The 20078-nt window shown below is 30.8% G+C and overlaps 1 protein-coding gene across 7 annotated transcripts; it reads left to right on the top strand.

Moving 5' to 3' along the window:
* The first annotated feature begins 210 nt into the window (after positions 1-210).
* On the top strand, positions 211-16730 carry LOC130647107 (uncharacterized). 7 transcript variants are annotated; one of them, XM_057452838.1, is made up of 24 exons: positions 211-813; positions 1077-1159; positions 6750-6867; positions 6954-7104; positions 7438-7630; positions 7824-7877; positions 8004-8072; positions 8159-8236; positions 8646-8710; positions 8817-8841; positions 9043-9111; positions 9283-9333; positions 9718-9748; positions 10128-10174; positions 10383-10481; positions 10946-10981; positions 11114-11149; positions 11389-13021; positions 13096-13173; positions 13358-13495; positions 13857-13904; positions 14088-14195; positions 15145-15246; positions 15321-16730. In XM_057452838.1, exons 2-24 carry the CDS (start codon positions 1127-1129, stop codon positions 15452-15454), a joined length of 3396 nt encoding a protein of 1131 aa, XP_057308821.1. In that variant the 5' UTR covers positions 211-813; positions 1077-1126; the 3' UTR covers positions 15455-16730. The 7 variants fall into 7 exon arrangements, with proteins under 7 accessions (XP_057308821.1, XP_057308822.1, XP_057308824.1 ...); XM_057452839.1 differs by having other exon boundaries at positions 211-1159; XM_057452841.1 differs by lacking the exon at positions 13096-13173.
* The last annotated feature ends 3348 nt before the right edge of the window (positions 16731-20078 follow it).

Consider the following 20078-nt stretch of genomic DNA (forward strand, 5'->3'; position numbering starts at 1 on the left):
CCTTCATGCCCCTGTTGCCATAGATGTAAAAATTGCATATATATATATATATATATATATATATATATATATATATATATATATATATATATATATATATATATATATATATATATATATATATATATATATATATATATATATATATATATATATATATATATATATATATATATATATATATATATATATATATATATATATTGCTAAATCGCCCTAATGTGGACAACTAAAGCAAAAAAAACTATCGTAAAGTGGACACGATCGTAATGTGGACATTTTTCGTGTCCACGTAACGTTTGCGCTAATTTCTAACCCTCTTTTGTTAACGCAGTCATAATGACATCTAATTGTCATTCTTAAGGGCCTAACAGAGTACTAATTAAGGTACTGTATGCATATTTTTACGCAGCGCAATTATTAAAAAATAGGCATATTGGATTTGGGGTATATATCTCTCTTTTGTAATTTTCGTACATTAGGTGGACACGATATATATCTTGCAATTCTGAAGCAGCGGGAGGCTATATCTCGGTCGTTTTGATGACGTGGTCTGTAACACAAAGGAGGCTCCTAATTATATTGTTTTTATGCAAAATTATGTCGGTATAAAAGATATATTGCAATTTTATTGGTTTGGCCTGCAAAAATACCGCGAAAATTTTCAGCACATATTCTCACCAGCCGGCATGCCGTACATCCATAATGGCACCTTTGTTTATCATGTGGATTGTCCTGTGGGAACGATAAAGTGTTAATTATTTTGTTTTTATGGAATTTCTCTGCCTTGTTTATGTGAATAAAGTAGATGAGGTAAACCCTATGTTATATTTCACCTCAATGTGCAGAAACAAGTAATATAATTTATCTGATTGCCAAGTTTCGCTCAGCTACTTTGCTAACTAGCCAGAAAAGAGTGGTTAGCTAGCTAATGTACGTTTCTATTTATGTAGTCAAACAAGTAGCCACCAATGTTAGTTATCGAAAAATCAAAAAAATATATAAGTGGCTAAGCTTTAGCTAAGTATCTGGCTACCTTTAGATGGATATATATTGCTATATTTCCTATGTTTTAGGGTTGTGTGAGCACTGAGAGTGGATTTAAGCTATCCATTTTGTTAAAAAAATGGCCAAGGTAGCTCAAGTTCAATACAATACTGTAAGTAGGAATTTAAATTTTGTTGTTGGACTATGTGTTCAGCATTTCTAATTCTTGCCACTTAGTGAAAGCTCTTTAGGAAACTGCTGTGTGTCACCTGAACATTTTAATTCTGTGATTTCATTTTTCTTGGTAACTTTCTCTTTCACCAGGCAACACAGAATAGCTATATATGACATGATATCCGGAGCTTTACATCTAGGATACAAAACTTTTTGGTGGCCACTAATCAACAGGATTGAATTTTCAGTTTTGCATGACTTAATTGAAAACATGTTAGTAGTGTTTTATTCTACGAGGGTGCCGATAAGCCGCATACGCCGTAAAAAGTGCGGGCGTTTTCCGGCTAGTTCGGCGTTTTGTAAGAAATTCGGTATTCGCCCGAAAAAACCCGCATAGGCCCGAACAATGCCCGAAAAACAAAAGGAAACAGACACTGATATGATTCATAAAAACTATAAAAATTAAAATAAACTTACTATGTGGTAGCGAAGTTCTTAAAAGAACTGTTTTTGATGGTTCTTATCGGCACCCTCTTTTTATTCTACAGACCAAGTAATTATATACCCTTCTTTGCCTCTGATTTTTTTAACATGAACTCAGGTATATATATATATATATATATACTTTAAATTTAATCAGAAATTAAATGCTTATATATTATTCATGCTTAGTAAGTGAGTGCGAGTGAGTGCAAACCATCCCGTAAGATTCACATTCAAATGAGGCTATTATATAGCTATTAGATTCAAATGTACGACTTTCTAATCTTGTGCAAAGTGATAAACATGTCACAACTATACATTCAAAACGAAAAGTAAATTTATTTTTTTCTTAATTGGGTGTAAAATTATTTCTGTTAAGTGAAATAAGTACTTTTATATGCCAGTATATTTACAAATGTACATGCTTCGAATATGAAAACTTGCTACCCATGTTGTTGTTTTCCAATTATCTCATGCTTTATGTTGAGCATTGACACCTTTGTGCTGTGGGGTGATGGTAGCAGTTTTAAAAATGGGTGGAATTTTGCTTGTTTCAAGGCACATTTTCCAGATTGTTGTGTGTGAAGTTGTAATTGTTGACTCGCATTTGGGATGAAAATTTCAACATATTAGTTTTAAGTATTTAAGGATATGTAAAGGAAATCTCTATATATGTGTCCACCTTGATTTTTAATATTTATATTTTTGATATGTCCACTTTAGGATGATATTTTCAATACATAAGTTTTAAGTATTCAAGAACATATAAACGAAATATTTATGCATATATATGTTCACTTTGAGTTTTACAATGATAATTTCGACATAACAGTTCTAAAATTTTTAGGGATATGTAAGAGAAATGTCTGCGTGTCCACTGACTCAACTTTTACAATGTGTGCACTTTATGATGTTTATCATTACTTATGTTACTTATGTTAACTTTTGAAGTTGTGGACGACGGACGTCAGTCACTTTTTTCTTTGTTGTTTTGTTTGCTCCATTCGTAGACTAAGTTTAGGTCTGCTTGCACATTTTCAATGTCACTTTCAGAGCTAACCTTCATTGTAAGTCTTGTATCATCTGCAAAGCTTGAGAGAGATGCGTCCTTTACAGAAAGATCAGGAAGATGAGCGGTCCAAGCGCACTTCCTTGTGGTACGCCAGAGATGACTTTTGTGGTGTGTGAGTGGTGACCGTTTACTGAGACGTACCCTTATTTTGACTTTCCCAAATTGAACTAGTTGAATGCTTTTATTTATGTATTTTATTGAAGACATTTTTAATAAAAAAAAGATTTATTTTGTTACTTTTAGGATAAAACTTTATTAGGATGTATATTTGACTAAAAGAAAGAAACTTGATTGTATTTTTTTGAAACTGTGGTGATTTGGTAACTGTAAGTGGTCTAAAAAATTGCATCTTGACACGTGGAGGACGGGGATTTTCTTAAAACTTTCCTAAGATTTTAAGGTTGTTGAGGCTCATTTTCTTATCAAAAAAGACATGTAATATCAAAAGAGATGCCTATGTATATGGTCATTTTAAGTTTTACGAGTTATGACTTTGACATATCTACTTTAATATATAGTTTTGGCATATAAATTTAACTTTCTTTAAGAATATCTAAAAAGAAATATGAATGTCCACTTTGAGTTTTAAAATTTATGTTTTTGATATGTCCATGTTAGGATGATAATTGGGACATATTAGTTCAAGAATATGTATAAAGGAAACGTTTATGTATATGTCCACTTTGAGTTTTAAAACTTATGTTTTTGATATGTCCACTTTAGGATGAAAATGTCGACATATTAGTTTTAACTATTTCAAATATGTAAAAAGAAAATGTATATGTCCACCTTAAGTTTTAAAATTTATGTTTTTGATATGTCCACTTTAGCATGATAATTTCGAGATAAAATTATTTTAAATATTCAAGAATATGTAAAGGAATTTCTATGTATGTGTCCACTTTAAGTTTAAAAATTTATGTATTTGGTATGTCCACTTTAGGATGATAATTTTGAGATAAAATTATTTTAAATATTCAAGAATATGTAAAGGAAATGTCTATGTATATGTCCACTTTAAGTTTTAAAATTTATTTTTTTGACATGTCCACTTTAGGATGATAATTTCGACATATTAGTTTCAACTATTCAAAAATATTTAAAAAGGAAATGTCTATGTATATGTCCACTTTGAGTTTTAAAATTTATGTTTTTGATATGTCCACTTTGGATGATAATTTCGACATATTAGTTTTAACTATTCAAAAATATGTAAAAAGGAAATGTTTATGTATATGTCCACTTTGAGTTTTAAAATTTATTTTTTTGACATGTCCACTTTAGGATGATAATTTCGACTAGTTTTAACTATTCGAAAATATTTAAAAAAGAAATGTGTATGTATATGTCCACTTTGAGTTTTAAAATTTATGTTTTCGATATGTCCACTTTAGCATGATAATTTTGAGATAAAATTATTTTAACTATTCAAAAATATGTAAAAAGGAAATGTCTATGTATATGTCCACTTTGAGTTTTAAAATTTATGTTTTTGATATGTCCACTTTAGGATGATAATTTCGACATATTAGTTTTAACTATTCAAAAATATGTAAAAAGGAAATGTTTATGTATATGTCCACTTTGAGTTTTAAAATTTATGTTTTTGATATGTCCACTTTGGATGATAATTTCGACATATTAGTTTTAACTATTCAAAAATATGTAAAAAGGAAATGTTTATGTATATGTCCACTTTGAGTTTTAAAATTTATTTTTTTGACATGTCCACTTTAGGATGATAATTTCGACTAGTTTTAACTATTCGAAAATATTTAAAAAAGAAATGTCTATGTATATGTCCACTTTGAGTTTTAAAATTTATGTTTTTGATATGTCCACTTTGGATGATAATTTCGACATATTAGTTTCAACTATTCAAAAATATGTAAAAAGGAAATGTCTATGTATATGTCCACTTTGAGTTTTAAAATTTATGTTTTTGATATGTCCACTTTAGGATGATAATTTCGACATATTAGTTTCAACTATTCAAAAATATGTAAAAAGGAAATGTCTATGTATATTTCCACTTTGAGTTTTAAAATTTATGTTTTTGACATGTCCACTTTAGGATGATAATTTCGACATATTAGTTTCAACTATTCAAAAATATGTAAAAAGGAAATGTCTATGTATATGTCCACTTTGTGTTTTAAAATTTATGTTTTTGATATGTCCACTTTAGGATGATAATTTCGACATATTAGTTTTAACTATTCAAAAATATGTAAAAAGGAAATGTTTATGTATATGTCCACTTTGAGTTTTAAAATTTATGTTTTTGATATGTCCACTTTGGATGATAATTTCGACATATTAGTTTTAACTATTCAAAAATATGTAAAAAGGAAATGTCTATGTATATGTCCACTTTGAGTTTTAAAATTTATGTTTTTGATATGTCCACTTTGGATGATAATTTCGACATATTAGTTTTAACTATTCAAAAATATGTAAAAAGGAAATGTTTATGTATATGTCCACTTTGAGTTTTAAAATTTATGTTTTTGATATGTCCACTTTAGGATGACAATTTCGACATATTAGTTTCAACTATTCAAAAATATGTAAAAAGGAAATGTTTATGTATATGTCCACTTTGAGTTTTAAAATTTATGTTTTTGATATGTCCACTTTAGGATGATAATTTCGACATATTAGTTTTAACTATTCAAAAATATGTAAAAAGGAAATGTCTATGTATATGTCCACTTTGAGTTTTAAAATTTATGTTTTCGATATGTCCACTTTAGCATGATAATTTCGAGATAAAATTATTTTAAATATTCAAGAATATGTAAAGAAAAATTTCGACTAGTTTTAACTATTCAAAAATATTTAAAAAAGAAATGTGTATGTATATTTCCACTTTGAGTTTTAAAATTTATGTTTTTGATATGTCCACTTTAGGATGATAATTTCGACATATTAGTTTTAACTATTCAAAAATATGTAAAAAGGAAATGTTTATGTATATGTCCACTTTGAGTTTTAAAATTTATGTTTTTGACATGTCCACTTTAGGATGATAATTTCGACATATTAGTTTTAACTATTTAAAATATGTAAAAAGAAAATGTATATGTCCACTTTAAGTTTTAAAATTTATGTTTTCGATATGTCCACTTTAGCATGATAATTTCGAGATAAAATTATTTTTAATATTCAAGAATATGTAAAGAAAAATTTCGACTAGTTTTAACTATTCAAAAATATTTAAAAAAGAAATGTGTATGTATATTTCCACTTTGAGTTTTAAAATTTATGTTTTTGTTATGTCCACTTTAGGATGATAATTTCGACATATTAGTTTCAACTATTCAAAAATATTTAAAAAGGAAATGTCTATGTATATGTCCACTTTGAGTTTTAAAATTTATGTTTTTGTTATGTCCACTTTAGGATGATAATTTCGACATATTAGTTTTAACTATTCAAAAATATGTAAAAAGGAAATGTTTATGTATATGTCCACTTTGAGTTTTAAAATTTATGTTTTTGATATGTCCACTGTAGGATGATAATTTTGACATATTAGTTTTAACTATTCAAAAATATGTAAAAAGGAAATGTTTATGTATATCTCCACTTTGAGTTTTAAAATTTATGTTTTTGACATGTCCACTTTAGCATGATAATTTTGAGATAAAATTATTTTAACTATTCAAAAATATTTAAAAAAGAAATGTGTATGTATATTTCCACTTTGAGTTTTAAAATTTATGTTTTTGTTATGTCCACTTTAGGATGATAATTTCGACATATTAGTTTCAACTATTCAAAAATATTTAAAAAGGAAATGTTTATGTATATGTCCACTTTGAGTTTTAAAATTTATGTTTTTGATATGTCCACTTTAGGATGACAATTTCGACATATTAGTTTCAACTATTCAAAAATATGTATAAAGGAAATATCCATGTATATGTCCACTTTAAGTTTTAAAATTTATGTTTTTGATATGTCCAATTTCAAATGATAATTTCGGCATTATTTTACTGACTCACTTGTATTACTTAATTCTCTTTAGAGAACGAAAAGAAGTAGAGCTAATGATGTTAAATCGCCAAGACAAACTGCACTATATTATTGTAAAAGGGGAACTGATCCAAAATCATTTGTAAAGAAATGGATTAATGATCACATTGGTAAATTTGTTATTTTTTTGAATAACTGTTATAACTTAACTTCTTAATGATTACAGAATAGATGTGTGGTAAACATATATTTGTAGGATATGGTGTGTTTACAACATTGCCCCTGAAACATCACCAGTTTGTCCTGCAATATCCTGGAAAAGTTCTCACAAGAAAGGAAGGAGAGAGATTAGAGCTAGAGTATCCAACTTCCTGTGGATCATTTATTTTCTTTATGGACAAAAAGTGGTATGTCGAATTGAGAATGCCTTTTGTTTTCAGTTTCATTTGGGGAGGCACTTGAAGTTGGATCACATTCACCTAATAGCTAAGGTGAAAATAGAAGGTCTTATTTAGGAATTGGAGTGTAGATGTGTTTTATGTAAGCTTGACGTACCAAAGTAGCACCAGGAAGTTAAGACTACTTAGCTTTTACATCAAATTACATATAGACATAAACAATTTCTGTTTTGGATTTTTTGCAATTTGATTTAAAACATCTTATGGTAAAGATAAAAACGAAACTACAAACAGTTCCCTTCTATAGTTCTCTATGTCTTAATATATTTTTTAAATTTTTAGTGTTGATGCTACAAATGAGACCAGGCTGGGAAAATATGTGAACCATTCAAGTCATCGGAAATATTTGAATTGTTATCCAAAATTGATCGAGGAGGGTGGAAATGCATTCATATGTTTGTTTGCTTCCTATGACATTCCTTTAGGAACTGAACTGCGATACAATTATGGAATTTCAGGGCTAGAATGGCAAAAGGTAGCACACAATTAACAAAATTTATATTTTCCTCTTTTGAGTATGCCTAAGCTTGTTGTCTGCAAGTATGTTGTATGTCAAACAGCTTTTATTTTGAACACAGCTTTCGGACATGTTTTAAAAAAAACTTCTAGGATAAAAGATATATACATATATGAAAGAACAGTCAAATAAAACTGTTTGTTTCTTGTAGGATCCAACACATAATATACCATTCAATTTAGAAGACCTAGTTTCAGATAGGCTAGTAAGTTTTTATATTACATGTAATAAATAGTAAGTGTGCATATAATAAGGTCGTCCATTAGCAATATGTTTTATCCATTTTCTAGTTTCTTGGGATCTTCCTTTTCTATGATATTTGTTGTTTCAGGTGTTGAGTAAGAACTTGACCTTGGTCCAAGGCAAGAATAACTTGACCTCTGATGTCATTGCAAAAAAGGTAAACGTGATAAAAAATAAGACACAGTTGATATAGCAAAACGAATGTTGTTTTTTGAAATGTGAACACTGATAATATCTTCTTAGAAGGAGGATAATGACGAAAATGTGGGTATCATTACAGATATTCTCAAAAAATTGCTTGATGATGTGGTGGCAACTCAGGTGATAAACTTGTTATATTTTCTAATTTTATAAAAAATTCAATGTAAATTGAAGTATGTAAAGTGGTAAAGCTACTACATTTTGCTGTTTAAGGAAAAGCATCACCTTATTATTTTTTAAAGGCCAGGTACAAAATCCCAGTTGAGCCATGGGCTGCCAAGTAAAAATGATTTTTTTTATTAGAGAATTGAATCTTTACATACCTGGTTCTTTTAAAATTGTTATTTTTGATTCAAAGCTTCTAAGACTCGTTTTCAGAGTGGCTGCTAAGAAATACAAGCTTTATGAAACATAGCACACAATCTGTTCTAGCATAGGAATAAGACAAACTTTTTTAAAAAATGTTGTAAATTGAGTGTGCCAAATCTTAAACTAGTTCTTGTTAAATTTAACATTCTTTATTTTTAAGATGGAAAATATGGTGCCAGATTTTTCAGACAGTGAAGATGAGGGACTAAAATCAAGTGGCAACATGTATAATTTTTGTTTCTTTTTTCTTAATGTCACAGTGCTGGCAATGGAGAGTCTTGGTGTTATAAAGTTTAATATTATTTAAATTCTTTACGTCTTTATTTACTAGGTTAATAAATTTACTTCCCTTTATGGTAAGCCTATTTGAGTTTGGTGCACTATTCATGGACTTTTTAGTTTTGCTTTATTATTGTTGTGGTCATATATATTTCTATGATTACATTGACGGTTTACATAACAGAAATTACGGCACTAATGTTAAATTAATTTAAATCATAATTTGTTTGTGTTAGCATAATTGCTGATAACAATAAAAATGTTTGTTCTCCTTTTAGTCCATGGTTGAAGATTCTGAAGAGGCAGAAGATATTTCAGAGTTGGATACTTTGAATCATATTTCGTCTGTAAGTAATTTATAATTTTGCGTATTCAAGAAATTAAACCTAAACCTTTGTCCATATGAGGAAATCGGACTGGTATAGGCTTTTGTAATACATACTTTGTTGAATGTCATGCTTCCTAGACATAATTGCATTTAAAATTACTATCAATTATATAAATTTAAATGCTCTTAGGTCACAGTTTCAACTCCGATACAGACTAGAAAACTATCAGTTCAGTATAAGGTATGATAGGAACTTCAAAACAACTTCCACAATTTTAATTCATTAAAATTGTGAAAATGAACGCTGTAAAATTTTCATGGTGTAACATTTTTCATTATAAATCATAACGCCATAAATAGATTGAGTGATTTGTTTATTGCCGTCAAAGATACCAAACAACTGCTATTTTATAATTCAGTGGTCAATTCTCTAAGTTTATAATCTCGCGTGTTCGTTTTTAAATTGAAAGTCTCTAGACGCTTGTTTGCCATAATCTAGGAAGTATAAAGATAGCATAAATATTAATTGTATGCCATGAAAAAATTCTGCTAACTAAATTTATTCTCTTCCCTTCTTTAATTTAATTTAACTTAAAAGTAAAAGTCACATTTGTCTTGTTCATAGGCTTCAGGTGTGCAAACAAGTATTGATAAAGGTAAAGCTGCCATCTACATTAAATTAATTTTCTATTAAGCTCCAATGTGACTGATTCTTTTTGCATTTAGTGCAATGATTTTAAGTTGTTATTCGAATTCTGGGCCTTCAAAAAATCCTTCTGAATAAAGCATGTTCTCATATGATATATAACTGGATTTCCAAAAAGGACTCTGTTGTTGTAACTTAGAACTCATAACCTGCTCGCTTTTATTCGTAAATACTAACCCGCTCACCTTTATCAAGTCCCATTTTATAAACTGTTTTTATCTGTTTTAAAAAAGCCATACTGTGTCTGTTTTAAGTATTTATTTTAATTGGTCCATTGGCTAAAAAGTGTCCTTTGTTATTTTGGTTTCAAATAGGTTTAATTTTTTTAGACAATCTTGAGGTTGATTTTACTACGGACAGTCCATCCATATGTGAGGTAACTTGATAGCAGCTTAGTGTATGATATTCCGAAATTCCATACAATACTTTGTTATGCAAACGAGGAAAGTGTAAATGGATACGTAAAAATCAAAAGGTTTTTATCTTAATTGATCATAAGTATTTAAAGAAGATTTATGGTAAATAACACGTTATGCTATAAAATTACCCTACTAAAATAAATTGTTTAATGCCGATTCTTTCAGATTTCTGTGAAAAATGATTCCGGATTAAATGTTGAAGACGATATGGAAATCATTGATACAGACGAGGAAGGAAAAGTGGAGAACAGTATTGCTATAGAGGTAATGTTCCGTGGTCCTATAAGGAGAATGTTCGGTTTGCATAACTACAATCTTTGACGTTATCATTTTTTTACGCATAGTGTCATTTCTCTTTCTTAATCCCTGACTTTTTTTACGCAATCTTTAAAATCCAAAGTTAAAGTTAGGTTCCTTCTAATTATAGGGTTTATTGGTATTTTATGTCGAAAGTATTAATCATATTTTTAAGTATGTACCTCTTTAGCCTTCTAAAATACCCGATGTTGTGTAACTATTAGTTTGTTCTAGTTATAAAAAGCGACTCTATTTTATATATTATAATAAGGCCTAGAATTTACATCAAACGAACTAAAGGCGGCGTTTCATTTGACATTGGAAGGATATGACATGCCGTAGCAATCGAATCAAATAAGAATTGAACATAATGTATGTACATAATGTTGCGATTGACATCTTTCCTATAGCCTGATTTGTATCTTTATTAGAAGAAAGAAACATCTGTAAAGAAAAGCGCCAACGAGGTAGTGTTTATTTTTTGTTTATTTTAAAAGATCTTGACAAGATAATCCATAACTTCACTGGATGCTAAAAATGTATTCTTATGTTTTGCACTTGATATATTAACTTTTATAACCTTTTGCTTTTTTTACTAGAAAGTGGGAAAATCTGAGGAAAAAGAAGCCAAACAGGTAATTTTATTTTTTGTGTGTTTCGTTGACGCCGTTAAGTCACTGCATTTAAAAGTTGAATCCAGACTCTTTGCTGAAACAAGAATAACTGATGCTCAAGAGCTTCTTTTTGTAATATTGGCTTCTTTCCTAAATTGCTTATTTGAACCCCTTTGTCTCCGACAAATCTGATAAATCTGATGCTAAACATTTTGTAAGAATAAACGGTTAAGTAGCTTAGGCGTGATGTTTATTCGTAGATAAACTCAAGACCATTGAGACCCTGTTTTGTTTGCGATAAAAAGATCAAGCATTCGAAATTAAATAGACACATCACTTTATGTCATAAGCATCATCCAGATGTAAAGGATGCTTTGAACATGCCTCGAAAAGAAAGACTGAGAGCCTTCGCTAACTTTCGAAAAATTGGCATATATAATCATAATGTTAAAGAAATTGAGGAGGGCGGTAGAAATTTGTTGCGTGAAAAGCAAAACGATTCAGATGACCCACTTGTTATGTGCACCACCTGCAAAGGATTTTATGCCAAAACCTTTAAAGCTAGGCACAAGGCAGACTGCTCAAAGAACTCCTGTCAATTTCCTGTTACAATTGCTCTGGATTGTACTAGTGATGAGTCATGGAAGCTATCGGATGATCAATTTAAGCAGAGAATTTTGAACATCATCAGAGACGATGCCGTTGGTACTCTTGCCAAATCGGATCCCGTTATTTTGATGGTTGGTCATCGCCTCTATGGCAAAATAAAAAGAAGACTAAACAAAAAGATGGAAGTTGAACGGTCTGTTCGAAGCGACATGCGTCGTCTGGCACATGTTTATTCCAGATTTAAAGATAGGGTGTTGGAAGTACCAAGAGATTGTTGTAATGACAAAAACAATGCTGGTGACATGTTTCTGAGGGAAAATTTTGAGGTGCTGAAATATTCTATTGAATCCTACACTCATTCTGATTTGGAAGTTCAAAAGTCAGGACTTAAGGCAGCCTTGTACTACGTGTTGAAAGACGCCGCCGAAAAACTAATTGGTTATTACCTTGGTAAAAATAATGATGTTGATGCAGAAAAAATTAAAAACTTTTTGGTATTGCTGAAATTACGCAAAGATGAAATATTCGCTGACGCAACGTATGATTTAAACATGAGAAGGAATGTAAAAACTAAAAAACCTGCACAACTTCCAAACGAAGGCGATGTCCAACTAATTCGAGATTATGTGATTGAAAGGATACGCCACTTATCATCAGATCCATTTATCATCATGGACAGACATACGTTTGTTGAACTACGTGATTGTGCTTGCACTCGTCTTGTGCTGTATAATGGCCGAAGAGGTGGAGAACCATCGCGTCTAACCGTTACGCAGTGGATTGAAGCTGAAAAGGATGAATGGTTAGACAAACAGCGGATACAGGATATTGCAAAAGAAACTAACTTAAGCAGTGGGACAAAGATCACATTTCAATCGGGAAAAGGAGTCAACCATTTAGTTCCTGTTTTTATTCCTAAAGATACTGTTGCTGCAATGAAGTTGTTGGCTAACGAGCAAGTAAGGAAAGATGCTGGTGTCCTTGAAGAAAACTCATACATATTTCCCAGTACCCAAGGTTCTGATAATCATTGCTCTGGATGGCATAGCTTAGATAATGTTTGTGCAAAACTTCCAATTGCCAACAGAGAAAGAATTAGTGGTACAAGTAACCGACATCGCCTTAGTACCTTAATTGCTGGTTTAGGTCTATCAGAGTCCGATATGAGTTTGGCCTATGATCATTTTGGGCACAGTGAGAGAATTAACAAAACGATATACCAAGCACCAGCTGCTCATCGACAACTATTGTCAACTGGGAAACATCTATCTGTCCTTGATAATGGTGAGCTGTTTTTCTGTAGTCTATTCTTGTGTATCAATTTTTTAAAAGTGAAACAAACGCATATCTTCTTATAGCGCAAAGTATAAAGAATGACAATAACTTCGAGAAAAAGGGTCCTAACTTAGTTGAAGAAAATGAAAAAAAATTTAGAGGTAAAACTTAGAATTATGGCTGTTCATATTGGCATACTTCTTTTCCTTGTGAGCAGTCAAACAAGAAATTTAATTTTGAAATTCTTCCAAAGTAAGTTCTTTTGACTCTTCATTCTATTCAGGTCTAACTTGTTCGTAATTACCTACATACAGGCTTGAATTACGTTGTAAATGTATTTTGTAGATGAAAATGCTGAAAAAGACACAAGTAAAGCGAACACTGTAAAATTACCGAATAAAAAGAAAATGAAGAAAAGTGTACAAGTGGGAGAAAAAAGACAAACTCATCGAAACGATACATTTAAAAAAGAGAAAACTTGCGGTTAGTTCATTGCGTAACAATAAGATTTTATTCACAAAATATTATGTATTATTGGAAACATTTTCGTTTTTGAATCATTAGAGCCTTACGTTGCAAATAAAATGTTTGTTTTCAGAACAGGGCTTCGAATAAAAGCCCCTATGTAAACAAAATTTACGTGAAAAACCAACCTATTCGACTTAGATGGTCAATAGCGAAAACACGATCTCAGATTTATAGTGACGTCATAAAACATCACACATAATATTTGTTACTAGGGAAGGACAGTATAAATAGTCAATTTTTTTAGTATTTCTGTTGTGTAAGTTAACTTTGTTACAATACCTGATTGCAAAATGACTGAAAGCCGTTTTCCTTTTAGCACCCACGAGAAAGTATGCACTTAGAAAAGAAAAGAACGTTTCTCAAAGTATGTCTTGATTTCCATGATTTTGTGTTTTCAAAATGATATCCTGTGTTGTTTGTTTTTTGTCAGCATTTAACTTCTTTATAAACAAGTTACTGGTTGTTTGCAAAGTGATGCTTTATATTCTGATTTTCCCTAATTTTTTCCTGATTTTTCAATAAAGTTACAATGTTTTTAACGGTTTAGAAACATCTGAAGAATCCAAACATTTTACAAATGTGAACGATGATGAACCTTCTGAATGGTCTGAATCAAGTGAAGATAGCGAACTCGAGAATTCTGTAAAATGCACTGGTGAGGTTTTGTTAATCAACAATACTGTATAACTCCTTACTAAGAAAAATCAAAAAGTACCATATTTTTTAATTTCTTGGTCTGTCTATATATAGTATATGAAATTGCAAAAATTAGTTGATTGTACTTACCGGTGATAAACAACAGCTAAAAAGAATAATATCTTAAAAATTGCTGCGTAATTGCCGAAAATGAAAATATTGCTAAAGTGGAATATTTTGCGTCAAATAAATGAAATTATTGTACTTGAACACGAAAGTTTATTTGATACAACTCGCAGACAGCTTAGATCCGAAATCATCGTATCCGTTTTCACAATATTTATTTCCATATTCTTGAAATTGGAGTCCGAAAATATACAGAAACTAATAAAAAGAAATAGATTATCTTAATCCCTATAATACTTAATAATTATTAATTCGCTATTCGTCGTTAGCCCGTGGAAAATCCACGGGTTCGCCCGTCCTTTTTATACCGCATTGCGTGCTTCTCGCTATTGCGCAGCTAAGCTACCATTTTGCGTGACAGACAGACAGACAGACGTAAACGGGTATTATAATATAGATAATTAACCTTTTTAAAATATGGAAAAAAATTCATTAAAGAAATACTGAAATAAAGAAATGAAAATGATAATAAAGATGGCGGAATTAATGTTTGCGAATTTGTTTTCACAAACCAAAATTCCACAAATTACCAGACAAGGGCGGACATCCGCAAAGTTGAGATTCCAACAATCTGATTAAAGATTTTCAATTGCAACTAAATGAGACTATTCGTAACTTTTTTATTTCGCATATTTCATACAATTTTTGAAAGCATCCATCCGCAAAAATTGCTTCCGCGACAATTTCTTCTCTTCTATTGGAGGACGAAATAAGAATGAAATCATTGAAATTTGTATGCCCTTTTCGTGTATAAATTAATCTTGTAATGTTTTCTTTTACAGGTCAACAAGAAAGAAAATACATTCAATGGTCGTCAGAGCAAGAGGATAAACTATACAAAAAATTTGCAAGACATATAAAAAATAAAAAAAATGGATGGCCTTGTATGTATGACATGTATGTTTTGCACTAATTATGAAAACATGTTTTTGAATATCTAATATTTGTGTATGTGTAGGCTCTGATGATCTGAAAAAATTCGCCAACGAGGAAGGAATTACTGTTGGAACTGTTCGAAATAAAATTAACAATGAAAGAGGAAAAATAGCACGACAAGCGGAAGCGAAAAAAAAGAAAATAAACATTGTTTAATTGTGATAGAGCTTTGGTTTCTTTTATTTTTATTATTTTTACGTTACCATAAAAGTACATGTTTATAATTATTTATTATGTTTACAAAAGTACATTTATAAAAACATGTACACTATACATGTTTTTATAAATAATGTGACAGCTTTTATCATCATCAAATTTTCTTGAGTATACTCTAAAAAATTCAAGTCTAAACAACACATCACTCCGTCACCCCTTAGACGGGGAGAAAGGCAAGAAAAAGTGTTAAAGTCACGAGGATAATTTCTATACAGGTTTCAATCATGTTTTAACAATCAAAATGTATGATCAACGATAATTTAATTCAACTCTCCCCCCTCTCCCATGAAAAATATTTTGAACTGTGTGGTTTTCATAACTGTATGTGATAAGAAAACTGGCTCTCATAAGTGAAGTATATCTTTTAAGGGGATTAATTTTCGCGGGTATTAAGTTTCGCGGTTTTTTCGGAGTTTTTCCAAAAACGCGAAAATACGTCGCCGCGAAAAGTTTAAATATCCCTGATCTGGGAAATTTCCAAATCGGCCTGATACAAAAGACAATGATGTATAACTTTCTCTGGGACATTTTCCTTTCTCTTCTGTATGTTGTTTCGAAATAACTCACCGGAATAGTTGTTTTTCCAAATTTGCATAATTCGCAAAAATAAGTTACCGCGAAATTTTCTTCAACACTAAATTTGTGAAAATAAATTCCCTTTTTTCCCGCCAAATTCTAGTAAAAAAAAATTCTGCGAAAATAAGTCCCCGCGAAAATTAATTCCCTGAAGGTATCTTGTTTACACAGTTATTTCTCGTTTATTCGTGATATAGTTCGTACAAGGTGATACATTTAGGAAGGTTTAAGGCGTTAAACAGATTATCATTTAGCGTACGTTTCTTGATTTCTCAGTCCTTCCTTACGCAGCCCCATTATATAACTAGTGTCAAATGAGAAAAAGGAAAAGGAAGTTAATTTCTGTGGAATTAGTAAGATATAACTGCTTGGTTATCCAGGTTCGTTTATTTAAATTCGAAGAAGCAGCAAATGATTAATCGTTTTTTGTTTTTTTGTTTGCATATAAAAATGTATGAAAATACTGAATTTTATGTGTTTACCCTTTTTTTTCATTTTTACCCTTGTTCTGTTGTTTTTAATAACGCATATTATAGATTTAGGTGTTCTTCTTTCTTTTTTGATTTTTGTTATGTTCAAAGGAGTCTATTACTACGCATGTCATGTGTTTGGAAGTTTCAGGAATACACTTTTATTTTGACACTCTTAGTTTTGTATCTTTTTAAACAAACCCAGCAGCCTTAAAAACCTCAAAATCTTAAAAAAATTTAAGGAAAATTTATAACCCGTAGTTACTACATCATAGCAAAAACAGTATAAGTTGTGTTCGTTTGCAAACTACAAAATGTCTTGAAAGGGTTTTTTTTACTGATTGTATGCTGGGAAATCATGGCCTTTCCACTCAGTGACTCAGGGCAAAGAATATAGAATTCAATGAAAAGTCAGGGAAAAATTTGGTTTAAAAGCTGTATGTGAACCCTGTAAAAAACGTATCGGATCGAATACATGCAAAAGCAACAGTTTTAATGCCCTTAATGTTGCTTAAGATCCTCTTTACAAAGCGCAATTGTTGCATTCGTTGTTTGTTGGTTTTGTACCCACATAAACCACTTCCACGCATTTTGCTGCTTCATTAAGCTAGTTCTTAAATTGTAACCAAACTTTTGGTACAAATTCACATACTCTTAAATACATGTTAAGGATGCTATAATTTGTGTTTTTTCCTTTATATTTTTTCTCCGAACTGGACAGCTGCTAACGTGTGCTTCTTTTTTGTTTTCATACAGATTATAAAAAATATCACTTACAACAATGAGACAAATGTCTTTAAAAAGACAATATTGCAGTTCAATATTAATAATTATCAGATGATCGGGTTTAACGCTCATGTATATAAAATATATATCTGTCTACATTTAGTCGATCTAATGTAAAAATTTTCTTAAAGTAGACACAAATCATATGGAATCGTTATGTAGACACAAAAATTTCAAATTTTTTTTAAGAGGCAAAAAGGCATACAGGGCGCATACGCAGACAAAAAGAATACTCCTTATACAAAAATAAAGGTTATAGGGGGTAAGGGTTTGCGAAAAAACATGGTTTTTATATGTCCACTTTTAGTTCGAATTTTCAGAGTGTCCACCTAAGGTTGATATAGCGTTATATATATATATATATATATATATATATATATATATATATATATATATATATATATATATATATATATATATATATATATATATATATTAACACACAGGAATGCTGGAAATGATGAACGACTGCATTTGTAATTGAGTGATAAAATTATATTTATTTAAATTTTCGTCTGTCTACAACAGACTTCATCAGAAAATGACAATGATAAAAGAATCTGCTAAAAAAGTATATTCATGCTGAAATAACTGGGCATGTTTCCTGCAATTACAGCAGGAATAAATTGTGTCTTTGGAATCTAAAAGTGACCGATCCGCAAAAATTAATTTCTGTCAAAAATTTGAAAATTGACCTTTTAATTGCCAATTTTGAGTTTTGTCCCAATTTACAAAAAGACTTTCAAAGATGGTGGATATTTCAAAAACACAGTTTTTCATAGCCGATTTAAAATTTTGGTACTGGACCGTAGAATTTATCGGTAAAAATACATTATCAGCCATCAGACTTTTCGTCTGCTATATTCAAAATAATGAAGTTCTTGGTGAAAATCTACTTCGCTCCTAATGCAATGTATAATGCGTGTAAGTCATATTGAAGAAGAACTACTTTGTTCATCACTGACATACTGCCAAGCAATGAGCGGGATTTGATCCGCGGTCCCCACAACTGGGAGCCGCTTGCCAGCATGTTAGCGATGAACAAAGTAGTTCTTCAACATAACTATTTTTTTCTTTAATACGGTCTTGATATATTTAGTAGCATTATCCTCATAATTTACTTTATGGGGCATTAATTTGTATTGTGAAATCGAAAATGGAGCTTTTGATGGTCCCTAATTTTCGCAAATTTTCCTTCCTGCAAAAGTTTCTTCCCTTTGTTTACAAAATATTGTGTAATTTTTTTCTTCTTTTCTTATAGGTCAAGCGAAAGAACAACGGTTTTCTTGGTTACTTGCTTACACACGTTTACACACGTTTACTTTGTTACTATTTAATCTCTTGTCAGACTTGGACACTACCTTGATCTCACAATACACTTTTACATATATATAACTTATAGAATAGATTTTTTTACAATAAAAAATAATATATATAAAAAGTATATATAGCTAGCTATATAATTTTACTGTTCTACTTTTTTGTATTTTTACGATCTAGGATCGCATTGCTATTGGAACTTTCGGTTCAACCACTCAGCTCAGTTCAGAACTACTGTTTCTGAAGAAATTTTCTCGCTCTTATTAAGGCCAGCTCCATTCTGTTCAATTTTTGTGTAAATATTACTTTGGCTTTTCTAATGGCTAGTGACGTTTAGTCCAACTCCGGGCCTGTCAACCCAGATAAAATAGTAATGGGCTCATTTCGTCAAGGTCATTCTAGATTTGGAGAATCAGCGGGTAGCCAATGCGTGTGCAATGCTTTGTGGGCCATCTGTTACCCTTCTATTACGCCTGTGCGTTACTGGACTGAATGGAATCTTGATCGTATTTTGACACTAGGGAATGATCTTTACGTCAGCCTACGTTACACCAGTCAATATCTTGCTTTAGACGAACTTCCCAATTCAATTGCAACTGAAAACGGGAATATTCAAATTGAAAAGTCAGATTCCTATTTATTTGAACTTTCGAGAAATAGTACTTCCTTTCTCCGTGCCCAGTAATATGCCAATTATCTCACGCTATCTCGGAGTGGAAACCAAGCATAAGAAGTGAGACGATATTTGAACTAATATCGTTATTCAGAGGAAAGTGGGTAAATTTTACTATTTTAAAGCGGAAGAAAATTTTCTTTTTTACTTTCGTAGATAAACAATTCTCACTCACACATTTAAAGTTCTCAGTCGCGCTGACCTCAAGGCCTAAGGGCCTGTAGTAAGCTTTAGTCTACGTGCTTGCAAAATTGTACAGAGGGAAATGACGTTAATAACATCAAAGATGGCGCATTATAAGGCGATCTTCATTATGCTACACTGCACGAGCTTTAACTTATGATTATAAAATTTAAAATAAAGTAATGTTCATTGGATAATAAAATAATTTGTTGCACTGTTAAGATTCTTATTGCCTTTAAACTCAATTTAGCCTCGTACTCAGAAAAAAATCTGTCAAAACGAGGATTTAAGCTTTAGCCTGGATAAGTTTTAGGCGTCCAGGCTCTGGGCTGTCTCTATCTATCTCTCTCTATCTTCCCAGGCGATATTAAAGATTCCGCCTTCGCCGGTGGAAATCAAGAAGTAGTACACTATCAATCACAACATTTTCAGTGACTTGTGACGCAACTAGACGTGACTTTTGTCGCTGGTTGACGTCACTTTTAGACGCTATTAGAGAGGATTTTCACACACTATTAAACGTGATTTGTGGACGCTACTAGGCGTAACTTTTAAA

The sequence above is a fragment of the Hydractinia symbiolongicarpus genome, chromosome 6 (genome assembly GCF_029227915.1).
Source record: "Hydractinia symbiolongicarpus strain clone_291-10 chromosome 6, HSymV2.1, whole genome shotgun sequence".
In the NCBI taxonomy this organism is placed as follows: Eukaryota; Metazoa; Cnidaria; class Hydrozoa; order Anthoathecata; family Hydractiniidae; genus Hydractinia; species Hydractinia symbiolongicarpus.